Source organism: Anopheles marshallii, chromosome 2, assembly GCF_943734725.1.
Source record: "Anopheles marshallii chromosome 2, idAnoMarsDA_429_01, whole genome shotgun sequence".
NCBI lineage: Eukaryota > Metazoa > Arthropoda > Insecta > Diptera > Culicidae > Anopheles > Anopheles marshallii.
The window spans coordinates 56,717,909-56,732,795 of NC_071326.1; the positions used below are offsets into that span (position 1 = coordinate 56,717,909).

Below are 14,887 nucleotides of genomic sequence, written 5' to 3' on the forward strand. Positions count from 1 at the left end.
GTAAAGTTTTAGTAATAATCAATTTCCTTGCATTCTGGAAAACTTCGGTACCGAACTCTGCATACAATAGGGGAAACGGCAGTTTTTTTTAAAAGCCCGCAGTGAAGATTTATTGCAAACCTGTATAATCGCTTTTCGTATGGACGACTTCTATGGGCCAAATGGCAGGTGAGATAGTATCGTCACTTTCTGCAGACGTGCGTCTTTAAATAGCTGTGTGCGTGTGCTCTAGAAAATGGAAAGGAGTTGTTCAGTGTTAAAGCCATATTATAAATGTGTTAACTCTACATACACATATTTTGAACGTGCGTTGTTTTATTCCTTACATGTCCTCATTTCTATCAATGTTTGTTAATGTTGCATGAAGTGTTTTTAGATGGACTTATATTTTTAACAACACATTTAGCAGAACTAGTTACATCAATTTTAAACCTATTTTTGCCTTTTAAAATAACCGTTTTGATGAACATTTATAACAAACTATTCATTGCCTGTTTTTGCCTGTTAACAAAAACGAAACAATTTCAAATTCGTTCTCGAACAATTTTTGAAATGATTAATGCATCTCAATTTTTACATATTATGTTTTCATCGTCACCAACATGTGTTCGACAAAATTTCGAGCCAAACATACGACTAAAATCTTGTTACCTGATTTGTTTTCTTTTTTTTTTATGATACAGATATAATGCAGTAAATTGTGGTGTCTTATCACATCTTTCATAAATTACACATTATTCGCTACTTCCTTATATCTACTTTCACTTTGGCTATTTCTTTTATCTACAGATAAAAGTCTGGGTGACACAAGTGATATCATCAGCGATTCGTCCGGTGTTGGAACGAATTCCGACAGCGCCGCTTGTTCGATTGGTCACCCAAGTACAACTGTCGTTTGCATGGAAGGCTACGATGCGGGACTTTCAGGACACATTCATATACAACCAGGCGATGTAATAGAGGTGGTTGGTTCAACTGACTGTGGTTTACTGGAAGGTTTTGTACGTGGTACGAATAAGACGGGTTTCTTTCCGGCCAGTTGTGTACAAGAGGTGCAGTTCCGTCAAAAGAGTATTATAAACGTTTCCACCTCAACACCTCACCATCATTATTTGATAAACACGAGCAGCAATGAAATAGTCAGTCATGATTTACAACAACAATTGCAGCAGCAACAGCAACTGCAACTGCAACAACAGCCATCCTCGCTTGATCAACAACAGCACCCCCAACAACAACAATACAGCAGCCAAACAGCTCCTAGGGTGAAGAAATCGTAAGTATGAATATAAAAGTTATTTGTAAGTGAGAGATAGTTCAATATTTTAATACTGTTCCTGCATTACAGAATCATTGGAGAACCACGGACGGTAGTGCTACATCGTGCCAAGCGAGGCTTTGGATTTATTCTGCGTGGCGCTAAAGCCTCATCTCCTCTAATGCAGCTGAAACCGTCGCCGCGATGTCCTGCATTGCAATATTTAGATGATGTGGATCCAGGTGGTGTGGCGGATATGGCTGGTTTGAAACCGGGAGATTTTTTGCTAGCCGTATGTTTTTTTATGCCCGAGACAAACAATAAACCCGAATATTATATATATATATATGTTTTATTTTATTTTATCATTTTATTCCAGATTAACAGTGAAGATGTTACCTGTGCATCGCATGAACATGTGGTCGATTTGATTCGCAATTCAGGTTCGCTGGTATCAATGACGGTTGTAACTTTGTCACAAAACCTTATAAATTCAATGATGCTTGAGTCATCCGAGATTGGAAGTCAACATTCCTCCGGATCGGGAATGAGTACTCCAATATCATCCCGACAATGTTCGACGTTGCCCCGGCGCATGAATGGTGGTCCACCGGGGAGCAATTGCAAACAACCTGCACCCATGCCGCCACGCCGTGATCCAAAGACTACACTAAGCGTAGGACGTGCACGGGCCAAATCAATGGTTGCTGGACTGGAAGGTGGTGGTGAAAAAGGCGTAGATGACGATGATTTAGTGAATGCGACCAAATCTACTTCAGCGGAATCGATACACCAGGCACAGACTCAACTATTACAGGCGCAACAGTGTCATTCGGCGATTGGGACCCCCACACAGACAGGACCCGGCACGCCTATTCAACCGCGTACAGCTAGCATCAAATCACGACCAACGTCTAGTCGAATAACGGCCGCCGAATTAGAGGAATTATTCCAGCGCCAGCAAGGAGCCGATGCAAACCGCTGCTCCATGCTCATGTCAAGCTCGAGATTCCAATCGACCGGATTTGACAGTGGTGCTGGTACACCACCGATTTCACCTCAGAAGGGGCCAATCGTATATGCGAGCGTTGCCGAAATGAAGCGCAAAAAGTCATCCAAAGCAGGAATGGGTACGCTAAAGGGGCGACCGATACCGATACCACAAGTAGGTTCGGATCTGAGGCGAACATTCCACAGTACACCCGATCTAGCTTCAATGTCATCGTCCATTCAGAATGGTGGAACAACATCGTCGTTGTTTTTTGGAAACAGTTCGGGAGCTGGATCACAGTTGGCAATCAACGCTAACGGATGGTATAACACCGTTGGTCACAAGGGACACCGATCTCAGGACGATATGTATAGTCTACACATGTCCCTGCAAAGACTGAACCTTCCCCCGCCAAATCATCCACCTCCACCGCCGCCAGTCGGGCAAGTTGTAAAGGTGGATGTTTCGCGGGGCTCAGAGTACGAATGTCTGACAGCCTTGCGAAAACACATAGCTCAGAAAGCCAAAGTTCAATCTCAAGTACTGGAGGCTGAAGTTATGTCTAGCTTCAAGCCCGCCTCGAACGCAAAATTATATGCTTCCCCACAAGACATTCGTAACGTTGGTTACCGTACAGTAAACGTGACGGGAGCTACTCCCTCGCCATCGCTCACGGGTTCAACGACGGCTGCAGCAGCCGGAAACAACGGTGCCTCTTCTTGTGGTAGCAGTGAAAGCAACATAAACTCGAACGTGGAGGTAAAATAATACGGTTAAAGCTAAATTTTAATTTTAATTAAAGTAATTCACAACGTTTTTGTTTATTGTTTTACAGCTCAATAAAACGGCTTCACTTAGGTCAAACACTAGTTCGACGATCAACATACATTCTAGTAACGTGACTGGTAGTGTTAATAATGTAACAACAGTAACGATCACTGGCAGTGGAAGCGGAAACGCAATAGCTAGTAGTACATCATCAAATCAATACGCTCAACCCGGCCGTCCAGGTGCTGAAACTCAGCAGCAAGTGGCCCAACCTCAAGCACTCTATAAATCTCCACCGAATAATGCACCTCCACTTCCGGAACCAGATTATAGTTTAAGTGAATCCGATCCGGACGAAGACAATTCAGTACGTTTGGTGCGAACACATATGAAAACAAACGGGGATTTGAAAGCGACGCATAATCCGGGAATGGCAGCCGAAACCAGTGGCAACAGTAACACAAGGTAATTATTTTGAAATGGTGCGACTCGAATTCGAATTGATTAGTATTAATATTAATTTTATGTATTGAAACTAATCAACTGTGAATTAATATATTAATTTTGTTTTTAAAATTTTACTTATACAAAGAGATAATTATACTGTTGAGTTAAGAGTTATTCTGCTAAGAGTTTATTGTACTTCAAAAAGTTTATTTTCGAACTTCGTTTTGTAGCTTAGAATTATTTTCCAGACTATTGACAGAATACTTGCTTCTTGAATTATTTTTTTGCAGTGGTAGCTCGACTGGCTCCAGCTCGATGCCTCATTCATTCTCGGTGGAAGAAATACAGAAGATTCGCACGAAGCTAAAATCTTCTAAATCCTACCCGAACGATTTCTTGCGACAACAAAATAATCAGCAAGCTCTCCCTGGCGTTGACCACGGTGCATCAGGTGGACCACACGAGGAAGGAGACAATTCATCATCTGGTGTAAGCAGTGACCAGGAAGTAACGATCACCTGTAACGATACAATGAAGCAAGCAAAACCTTCATTCCTCAAGCAGCCGACCGGTGCAACTCCTCCGAAAACAAATGCCATTACCTCCCCCACCCCCCTAGCCACTGTTGGAACAGCAGCCTCTGGTTTGAACGAACCGAAGAAGGTGACGTTACAGTTAGGGGCTGCAACGGACACACAATTTAAACAAAGCAACAGTGTTCCCGTACGAAGAAGTGATGTTGAGGATAATGATGAGGCTGATCAAGATGGTAATGACAGTCCTAGTCCACCAGCGACTGGATTTCAGCGGCATAATTCACTCACAAGGAAACAGGCCGCTACACTGGCAGCAAGCCGTGCAAAGGCAAATCAACAAAATCTACAGCAACGGCATGCAGTTACGTTAGCTACCTTACCACCACCTATCGAGGCCGCTGACTCCGACGAAGCTGACTCTTGGTCGCATACGCTTCAGACTTCTGGTGGTAATAGTGCTTCACAGTTGGTGGCAAGTGCCGGAATGGTAGTGTTAGCACCGCCGCCAGAGTTTAGCGATTCAACCGTAAGCCATATTGCACCATCTTCTGCAAGCTCAGGTGGTGTTAGTATTAGTGTGCAAGGACACCATTCGCGTCAACACACGCATCAGCACCATCAGCATCAGCATGTCCACCATCATCATCAGCATACGGGAGGCGGATCACTTGTGCTTGGCGGCCACAATCCAAACTGCAAGCGTGTCCGTATCGTTGGGGCCGTGCCGAAGGTTAATCGCATGAACAGTCAGTAGACAAAACGTGTATATGTATGGATTTTCCTAATTGAATATCGGAAATGTATTTATGCGACTGTAAAAAGTAAAGCAGCATAATTTAACTTTAGCAGCATGATTGCAATGGGAATTAGTGTTTTTATTTTGGGTGTTATTATTAATCAAAAAATTCTTTTAACTCATTCCTTTCCCATGCGCACGGACTATTGAGGAATGGCGTTGAGATTAGTTTTTGTTATGCAATAGTTTTGATTTTACACCAGTTTAATCAATCATAAACATATTTTGGAATACCAGTTTAATTTTAAGGAATAGCCAGGAAAATCACTTATGTTGCGCACGTTTTGGTTTAAATCATTCATACATTCTTTTGATAAAAGTTTTGTGTTGAAGAATACACCGAAATGAACCTTCAAGCGTCATCTTGCACTCATTAATTACATTAATTAACAAAGTCAAACACGTGCGTCCAGGTGATACAGAGAAACAGAACGGTGGCGAACAGAGAAAACCGACTATCGCACTGATGTTTGTACATAATGCCACATTTACAGATTCGATTATCCTAATCGTACCCTTACCGAGCCGTGGGTGCTTATTTTTTCTCCTGAAGCAGTATGTTAAATTAAAACCCTAGTGGAAAACAGTCATTTTATTATAAGCGTGTGATTCGTGTCTGTAGTAGTGTGTTCATGCTGAACGGTAATTGAGGAACGGTACGAGGGACATTCACTTTTATATCACAATCCAAAGACATTTTGTCTTTTTGTGATAGATTAGAAGAAGCAAGAGTAAATACATAAAGATAAATACTACATAAATATGCTTTTGTCATGTGTATAATATTTGACAAATTGTTTTAAATCTCAAATTACGTTGCACCTTGCATTTGAAGGTTTGATTTTGTAAACACTTCTGAATACCATTCAATAATACTGAAACAATCAGAACCTGTTTTAATGAACCGTATCGTATATTTTGATTAAGACATACTTGATGATAAGAAATACTTTTTTACATTTAAAGAGATGATAAGCTAGATTAATGAAAAATAATGTAAGCTAGATTGGTCTACAGGTAAAATGGCTGATTTGCAGTCAACAAAACGGTAATGTTGTATGATTGTAGGTACGTTAACACACAAAAGCAAGCACCATATCGTGTGTTACATTTTCGATCAACTCTTGATAGCACTGCAGATATGTATGATGATCATTTAAAACAAATAACAACAGACAATGCAGTTTAATGAATATGGAGACAATTCACATCGTATATGACAACTCTCTGCGTATAATATTTGGCAAATATTGTTTGGATATAGAAATGCACATGCTTCGTCGTAAAGCATTTTGATGCAAATAGCAGTGCATAAATCATCGCTAATCGATCATTGACTCTAGTAAATACAAATTGAGGGTTTGTTATTAAAATATACTAACACAAAGCATAAAAGAAGCAACTGGTATCCGCACATCAATAAGGCCAAATGCATACTGAAGCAGTTAAGCAGTAAATTAAAGAAATACATGAAGTACGGATTAAAGAAATTTGTGAAGTAGTACGAAGAGTCACTTTGACATCAAAACTTAAGCGTTCATGTATTCTGTTCTAGACGAGTTATGACAAAAGTGTTTTCCAACCAGGGTAAACAAAGAAGAATCCAATCATTTTTAAATCAGTAATAAATGCATCCATTTTAACACGAACGAACCAAATCGAACGTATTTATATTAAAAAAAACATGGTGAATAGTGAGAGCAGTTGTGGGTGTGTGTATACTAGGAATAATTATCATCCAATTTTCGATCCGTCATTCAAACGCATACGCCATTCGCCATTTGCAAATGTATCGTAACCGCATCCCAAAGGCGTGACAGAATTTAGCATTAGCACATGAAAGGATCTACAAATACGCGTTAACACAAATGTTACATGAGAAGACTAATTATTTTCCATTTTTGTTTTCAATTTCAACCCGGAACCAGATCCAGCAACATACTCCAGACTATGCACTCGAATGAAGCGTAACAAGTGTAACGCAGTAGTTGAAATAAAATCGAATAGCAATAGCAACGAAATATTCAAATACAAAGTATAATGATAACGATAGGGAAGACGAAAAACAAAAGGTTTGCACTGCAATGAATTCCGTCGTAGTAAATGTTTGTCAGCATAAATTCATCCTAATTCATCCATAAATTCGTTCCTCCGCCGTATTTCATATAGCCAAACAACCATCATAAACGTTTTGATCCCGATGAATTGAAGCCGAAAATAACCTTCAGGGATCAAATATATACATATATGCATTAATATTTTTGGATAGTTCCAAAGAAAAGAAGCTCTTCATAACCACAAAATGGCCGGCCTGGTAGGCAAATGAACAACATCATCAAAACGCTCTCAGATCCACCCATTAGATTCCACTAAACATTGCATTGCGCGACTCATGAGTCCAACCCAACCTCTATGAAAGACAACACCTTACACAGTAAAGCAAAAAACAAAAATCACACACAAACACCCAGTATGGGAATATGTCAATGAACTATTGAATATTCTCTCCACATAAGTATGATATTGAAATAAAAAAAATTGGTACATAATAAATGCACATCGACGTATAAAACTCCCTTTCGCCGTCCGAAATATAAAAACACGTATGAGTGGAAGATACTTTAACAGTCAGGAGTGTAATCGTGCTGCAGTGAAGTTTGTTTTCTAATTTTTATACGCAGCAGCGCAGCGCAGAATATGGACGTACAATGCTTTAATAATCTTCACTCAGTGGCGGGTTTAACGGTAAGCAAACTAAGCGGTTGCGAGGGATGAGGTCTCGAGCTAAGTCGTTCTCCAGAAAGCGAACAAAGCCAACATGGGAGTATGTACATAGTGATGGAATAGCCTGCATTTAGACCACATTCTTGGGAGACTCGCGGAGAGCGCACGTGAGTGGACCGCTGCATAACGTATCCGACAGTTAAGGATAACGTTTTCCTTAGACCGCAGAACCGAACATTCCTGATTACACTCAGAAGCGAAGGACGAAACTTTTTAAGGGCACAATCCAAACAGATCCAATAACTTCTAGGCCAAACCAGACTGACGTTAGAACAACCGCTCTGACCGTTTCGACTTAGCCAGTCCTTACTACGAGGGATTGGTCCAGACAAGATTTTATCTTGGCCCTGTCATTTCGAGTTGTCGCCGTCCTATGTCCTATGTAGGAAAGTCGGAATGATATTTATGGTAAATGTAGAAGATAGTCAACTAGGCCGGCACGATAGCGTAACTGGTAGCGGCACCCATCTCTCACCCGACATTACCGTTATGAAACCTCTCTAAAATATATCGTTGCACAGCGAAGTAATTATCTAGAAAAATTGGGTATTTATTTTTGCTTTATTTATATGATTACATAGCATAAAGTATAGTAAATTTGGAGATGCAAGATTCGTCAAAGTGATTGCGAGGCTTTGCACTAGACTCTTCTCTGGATTCGTATCTTCAGGCCTCCCTTGGTGCGCAATACTAAGTCCCCGTACAGTATCAGATCCTCGCGCCGTTGTACCGCTTCGATTCTATAGTTTCTCACCACCGCCGATATCACTGCCTTCTCTTCTAGTGCACCAAACTTCTGCCCAATGCAGTTTCGTGGACCCGCACTAAAGGGAATGTAGGAGTATGGATGACGATTGGAACTGTTTTCGGGCAAGAAGCGATCTGGGTTAAATTTCTCCGGATTTGGAAAATACTGTGGATCGCGATGTAATTGATAGAGCATGATCACGGCATTCGTTCCACTCGGAATGTGAAATTCTTCGATATCCACGCTTGTTGCGAGTGTACGTGACAGCATCGGGATGCTTGGAAATAGCCGTAGGCTCTCTTTTAAGCAGCACTCCAAATAACGCATCTCTCCGAGCTCCGCCATCGTTGGATGCCGGTCTCTATCGCCACCCATGATGCCGTCTATCTCCTGGAAGACACGCTCCTGTACAGTTGGCTCTGTACCCAGCAGATAAAGCATCCATGCCAGCGCGGTGGCAGTCGTATCATGTCCGCCTAAAATAAACGTATCCACCTCTTCGCGAATGTCTGCATCGGACAGTGTCTGACCATCTTCCGAAAGCTCCAGCAAGAGATCCAAGAAAGCGAGCTGTTTTCGTTGGCCAGTTGTTTCCACGTTGCCGGTCTCCACGCAGGATCCAGACTCCGATGATTTTGTTGGTTTTTTGCACAGCTGATACATTTCCCGCCGTTTGTTGATCATGCTGTAGGCAAAGTCGTGCAATATCTTCAAACAGTGCTCATGTTCACTGTGCGCCTTGGTAAATTGGAAAATAAAATCTGGACGCAACCAAAATTTCTGCAAGCGCTCTAGGATGATTTCGGATATCCTGAAAACATACAAGCGTTTAATGTTTCCAAAAAGTGCGTTATTTTCAAAGCCAAACTTTGCCAGTGGTATACTTCTCATGAGCCTTCACGTATTCCGAATCGGATTTTTCCAACGCGTGGATAGGATACCCCATAGCGGTTTCTAATCGAAAAATGAATTCGGAAAAAAGTGCTATACAAATACGATTTCTTTTAACGCGGTTTAAGTGATTCGGTTGTTCAATGTTAAAATTATTGTCCTTGTTAGTTGCAGTAGAAGTACCAAGTACCTAAGCCAAAAGTGGAGTAAAATAGGAGTGTATATAGCATTGGTTGTATTTATCATACCGCAGATAATGTCTAGGGACGTCAGCGTGGCGTAGATCGTACAATCGAATCCCTCGGTGTTGTTAAGCTGCTTCTCCAGCTGTCGTACCAGGACAAAGCTCTGTTTGTTAAACACCTCGACGAAGTTGGCCAAAATTTTGAAGTGGAAGGTTGGCGTTAACATCTTACGACGTTGGTGCCATTTAGCAGCATGGCTCGTCAGCAGACCCGTGCCGATCCATGGTTTCAGTAGGTCATAGTCACGGCCTTTCTCGATGTTCTTGGAGCTAGAGAGAATTTTCTACTAACCACAAAAATAGTGTAGTTTGCTGATAGCACATTCTAGAAGTTGAGCAAGATGAGCTGATGAAATGGTCATACCTCAGCGGCAGTTGCTTTAGAGATCAATACATAAGGCTTCAATCCGGCCCAGACCCGGTTAAATCCTTGGCGTCGTCCATACAGCATCCTTGCTCCATGGATCGTACTAAACATTTCTGAAGATAAAAATGAAAACACAATTCAAAACATTACAAACGGCGTTAACTTAACATTATTGTAAGTGCGATTCTTGTTCTATTGTTTCTAATTGATGAGTAAAAAATTAATATGTTCAATTAGACTTAGGTCCGTTGAACACTACACAATGCAATACAATGTATGTACGATGTAATACAATTGTACTGTAGATAATCTTCTTCTTGTATTTTGTGAAGCAGGAGTGTATCCTTCTATATTGGGGGAACCAAAAGTCCACTGTTCACCTACATTTCCTCGTAACCAAGAACTGACGGATGTAGTCATTTGGAAAACAAAGTATAGTGACGAAATATATGACTAGCGTCAACTGGTAGTACGTTAAGATACTAAGAATAACGCCTGTTGACTGATCTAAACATTGCGGGTGACCCCGAGTTTGCAATTGTATAAAATAGTAACTGTTTTAGCAATAAAAGCATTTCATACGGGGCAAGTTTGTTTTCGCGCTTGGAGCCCCCGCAAGTCCGCTTAGGGACAGTGTTAGTGCCAGCACAAGAAGCTGGTATGTGATTAGAAATGTGAAAAAGCATGTGATTAAAAAGGGAAAAAAAGAAGATGAAAGGCCTTTGACTAATTTGCCCGTAGGTAGTAGATGTGATATGACACGAAGAAAACGTAAGAAACCGTGTTGTATGCTCGTACTTGGGTTCCGAAGAATTCTTCTTCTTTATCGGCACAATAACTTCAAGAGGTCTAGGCTTGCCATTTCTGGCTTTCTGTGACTTTTTTTATCCATAGCTGGATAGTCAGTCCTGCGAACGAAGGGTTGGTCCGGATGCGATTTTGCTTCGGTTCGTTGTATAAAGACCGGCGCCGCTATCATCATGCCACCGGACCGCCCCAATCCGAGGAAAACTTAATGCAAAGTGTAAGCATATCCCAAATAAGATGATCATTCTCTGTAAAGAGAATTGCAACACCTGAATGTCACGGTGTCGTTCAATCAGAGACGGATCTTCCTATAAACGGATTAAGCGGCCGCGGGGGGCCCGACCTTGAAAGGGACCTGAGTTGGAGCTGCAAGCTTGCTTTTAGAAATCATGAAATATCAGTTTTTTTTTAAGCTTTTGAAATTTTAAAGTTTCAGCACATATCAACAGTGCACAAAAATATAGACATATTTAAGGGAAATATTGAAGCGAGAGATCAAAAGTTGACAAAGCCCAGTCCACCCGTTGTATAAGGGTCGAAAAATTTGACGGGCCTTACAAAAGCACAAGATCTTTCGTTTCGTTTCATTTCATTTCATTTCATTTCATTTCATTTCATTTCATTTCGTTTAGTCGTCTAAATCTAAGCCTTAGATACTATTACTAGTAGTAGGTATTAGTTTGAATTGGTGATGATTGTTAAGGATTTTTATCAAATACTTGTGTAAACACATAAATAGTCTCTTTAATACTCCAAAGCGAAACACGAATTTGCTGGAGTTGTTGAAATCAACAAAGATGCATATAAAATAGCATGGGAACTGTTACGAACCATTCCAGGTATAAAAACCAGACTATAATGTAGGTGCAAATATATTTGATATTGCGCATGTTTGGGGTGGCCCGGTGGTATATTTGCTAGCGATGCCGGTCTTCACATGAAAGTTCAGGTTCAAAATTCCATCCGGAACGATCCTCCTTATGCAGGACTGACTATCCAACTCCTTGTAAATAAAGGTAAAGAAACCCAAAAATGGCTGGCCTAGACCTCTCGAGGTTGTCCATTATGAATGAGTCAGAAACACGGTCATTGTTTGCAATTAAAAGAATTCAGAAAAAATCGAGACATTAAACAACATTAGACTAAACATCCTTTTGTGGATCCTCATTTACATAACTAATTAAATGCTAAGTGATAAAATAAAGAATTAGTAAATAAAGAAACGGAAATAATTTATTTTATTTTTAAGTATTACTGATTTTGCTATATGATTGCATATAGCATGAGAGATGGTTAGCGGCCCCATTAGGTATCACCGGTTGGGGCCCCGAAAAGCGTAAATCGCAGTGGCGGATGAATATAAATATTGAATATAAATTCTCCTCAATTGTAATAGTAATAGTTGATATCAATCCATATTATGCAACGAAAACGATGCAATGAGCGGGCCTAATAATGTTTTCCAAGTTCTTCCAGGATTTTTGGTCTCGGTCGGATAGACGAACGATGAAGAAACCGCTACTATGGCATGACTCCGTCCAATCTTTCCATTACGCATCAAATTAAATTTGTGCAGCTTCAGTGACTTGCTTACGCCATTAGAATAACACCCGACAATCCAATTTGTGTTTACATAGTTCATTTTAATGCCAATGTTGGGATGGGGTCATTCTTGAAAATTGTTGGGTGTGGGCATCTTTGACGTGATTTTCACAGCCACTGGAGTTTTGATCTCGTGTCATCTTTAGATGTTTTACATTAAAAATGCAAAAATGCAATTGAATAAGCTCATACACTAAATCAACATGAAACAAGGAGCGCATGTGACCTTGCCTCAATATTTCTGCACTCAGGGTCGTGGTATGATTTAAAACAGCAGCAACACATTAACGAACTTGGTTATTCATTATTCGTAACGGAAGTTGCCCAAATGTAAGCGGTACCAGTGGTCCCTTTGCACGTGCTACTTCAGCTACAATTTTGCCCATTCAGTTAGTGTGTTATTGCGAGTAACCGTTACATGGAAGCAATGCACCTTGCAGATGATAATTGCTACTGCAGCTACAGTGCGCGATGGTGGCATCCACTTTGAATTCACGAAATACCCAAAAAAAATCCTTTCACTTTACACCTCGTGCAATAATGTTTAAAACATATTCGACATCTTCTCCCTTGGCTTGTAACCTTTGCCTCATACCATATAGTCGCCGTACGAAAGCTTTTGCAACATAAGTTTATCATTAAACCTTTCTTGTAACACCGTAAGCGTGCCATGCAAACGTTAAACTTTCGGTTGGTAACATTCATTTGGTTTATTCTGATTGTAGATGAGAGAAATGACGGACCGAGCGTGACAAACGGGAAGGCAAGGTGCATGATACGAACATGGATGAACGTAGGGTACGCCTGTTTTACCTTGAAACATTTTGATGACTATGTCTCAGTCTCGGGATATTTGACTCCCTTTTTGCAAGGCTTATAAATAATCTTAACATGCAGTAAAGTCAGTTTTTTTTTTCAAGCATGCGGCAGTGCATGAATACAGGAGCTTTTTCAACAAAGAGTTTGGGCATCTGGCTCCGATTGTCGTCGTATAGGAAGTGTTCAAAGCAATCAAAGCAATCGTGCACTGAGCCCAATTGCATTGCTTGATCAATCTTAGTAACAGGAAAAATGAATCGGGCAATCTCGACAATCTTTCAAGGTTTGCATGCATGTAATGCCGAAGACTGCGTGCAATCCGCATTACGAGAGCATTGCACCTAGCAGGAAGGATTGGGGTAATCTTACTCACAAGCTCGCAACACCTTTTTTGTACTGCTGCTGTGCTTTAAACGTGTTTAATGTTGAGCGTTAAGCAAAAACAAATACTAACAGAATCAAAATCATTCCTTCCACTAGGAGAAAATGATATGGAAATTCGTCCCCCTAGCCTAATGCTACTAGACGCGATTTTAATGAAGTGACAATATTGCCACTTTTTTGTGTGGTTTTCGAAAGAAACTCATCATTAACGGCGAACTCATTAGATAGATGAATGACGAGTGCTTCCACTTATTTCGTAATTCAAATGATACACCCGAAATGTGCCGATCGTCATTAGTCACACCTAATGGGCGTGCTTCCGGTTTCGTCGCAGATTCCAAAGGGGAGACGCAAGAGAATATACTTAGGCATATGCGATGCTTCAAGCCAATGTTGTTTTTAAGTGAGATCGCTTTGCATAAGATTTATAAGATTTATATCACCGTCAGGTGTGACAGTTTCAAATAAGGTAAATTAAACACATCAGGCATGTCGCCCTGCTCTGATCGGAGGAAAAAGCTATATTTTGGGATTTATCTGCCCGCGAATATATATTGCCGTTTGAAAGATGTAATTTACAATCTCCACTTTACGTTAGCAAAACATGTGCATCTGTTTTTGAACAAGGCTGTATTCAACTTTGTGGACTTTTTTGAAACACTTTTAATAGTTTTGCGCTAAGTACATTCAATGATTTGAAAAAATACTTCACAATAATCATATACTTTCATCAACACACTATTGACAAGAGTATTTGCGCCGTACTAAATATCCGTGACTGACTGTGACTGAGATTCAAAATACTACATACGAACGTACTTCATTATGTCAACATAAAACGTATGTCAAACGCCGTGAAACGAAAACATACAAAAACATGATACAAAAGGATTTGTTTTTGTTATGATTTTCGTTCAATAACACATGGTATGAATGCGAAGCGAATGTTCCACCAACGCAGACAACCCATTTTGCCCAATTCACGGCACTATGATAATCGATCCATTCTCCACTAGGCGGGTTCTTGACCATTGATATTACCACTGATAGCCGGATGCGGAACTAATGCTAATTTTCTTACCATCTCGATCAACCAACCATTGCAAACTGTTGCCCAGCAATGGCAGCGCAGGTGGTCCAGGAATGCGATTTATGTGTTTCACTATCTCTGTCCGATGACGGTAGAAGATGACGGTTGAAGCTACTACTCCCAGCACTACTATCCAAGCTGACGGTGACAGCAGTTGAAGTGCTTTTGGCAGCAAATCACACCACAAAATCGAACTCATCGTCATACTAACGATGTGCTGTTGCTGACAAGTCCGTGTTGGGTAGTGTTGTGGTTATAATTTCTTTGAACAAGGAAGATAGCCACCAATCAATTATACACTTGTATAGTAAACGCACTAGCACCAACTGTAAAGATCCACGCGCACCTAATGTTT

General features: G+C 40.7%; 2 protein-coding genes across 2 annotated transcripts in view; one reads left to right on the forward strand and one right to left on the reverse strand.

Annotated features, from left to right (window-relative positions):
* Positions 1–4,754, forward strand: part of LOC128710205 (uncharacterized) — a 33,214-nt gene extending 28,460 nt beyond the window's left edge. The window contains exons 9-13 of the mRNA XM_053805248.1: positions 790–1,276; positions 1,349–1,550; positions 1,638–3,008; positions 3,085–3,482; positions 3,755–4,754. Coding sequence (XP_053661223.1) covers positions 790–1,276; positions 1,349–1,550; positions 1,638–3,008; positions 3,085–3,482; positions 3,755–4,754 — 3,458 coding nt within the window. The remainder of the gene's footprint in view (positions 1–789; positions 1,277–1,348; positions 1,551–1,637; positions 3,009–3,084; positions 3,483–3,754) is intronic.
* A 3,466-nt stretch (positions 4,755–8,220) lies between these two features.
* On the reverse strand, positions 8,221–14,731 carry LOC128707538 (cytochrome P450 4c3-like). The gene is made up of 5 exons (XM_053802495.1): positions 14,524–14,731; positions 9,828–9,943; positions 9,468–9,747; positions 9,213–9,282; positions 8,221–9,139 (listed from the first exon to the last, which is right to left on the reverse strand). Exons 1-5 carry the CDS (start codon positions 14,729–14,731, stop codon positions 8,221–8,223), a joined length of 1,593 nt encoding a protein of 530 aa, XP_053658470.1.
* Positions 14,732–14,887: the final 156 nt, after the last annotated feature.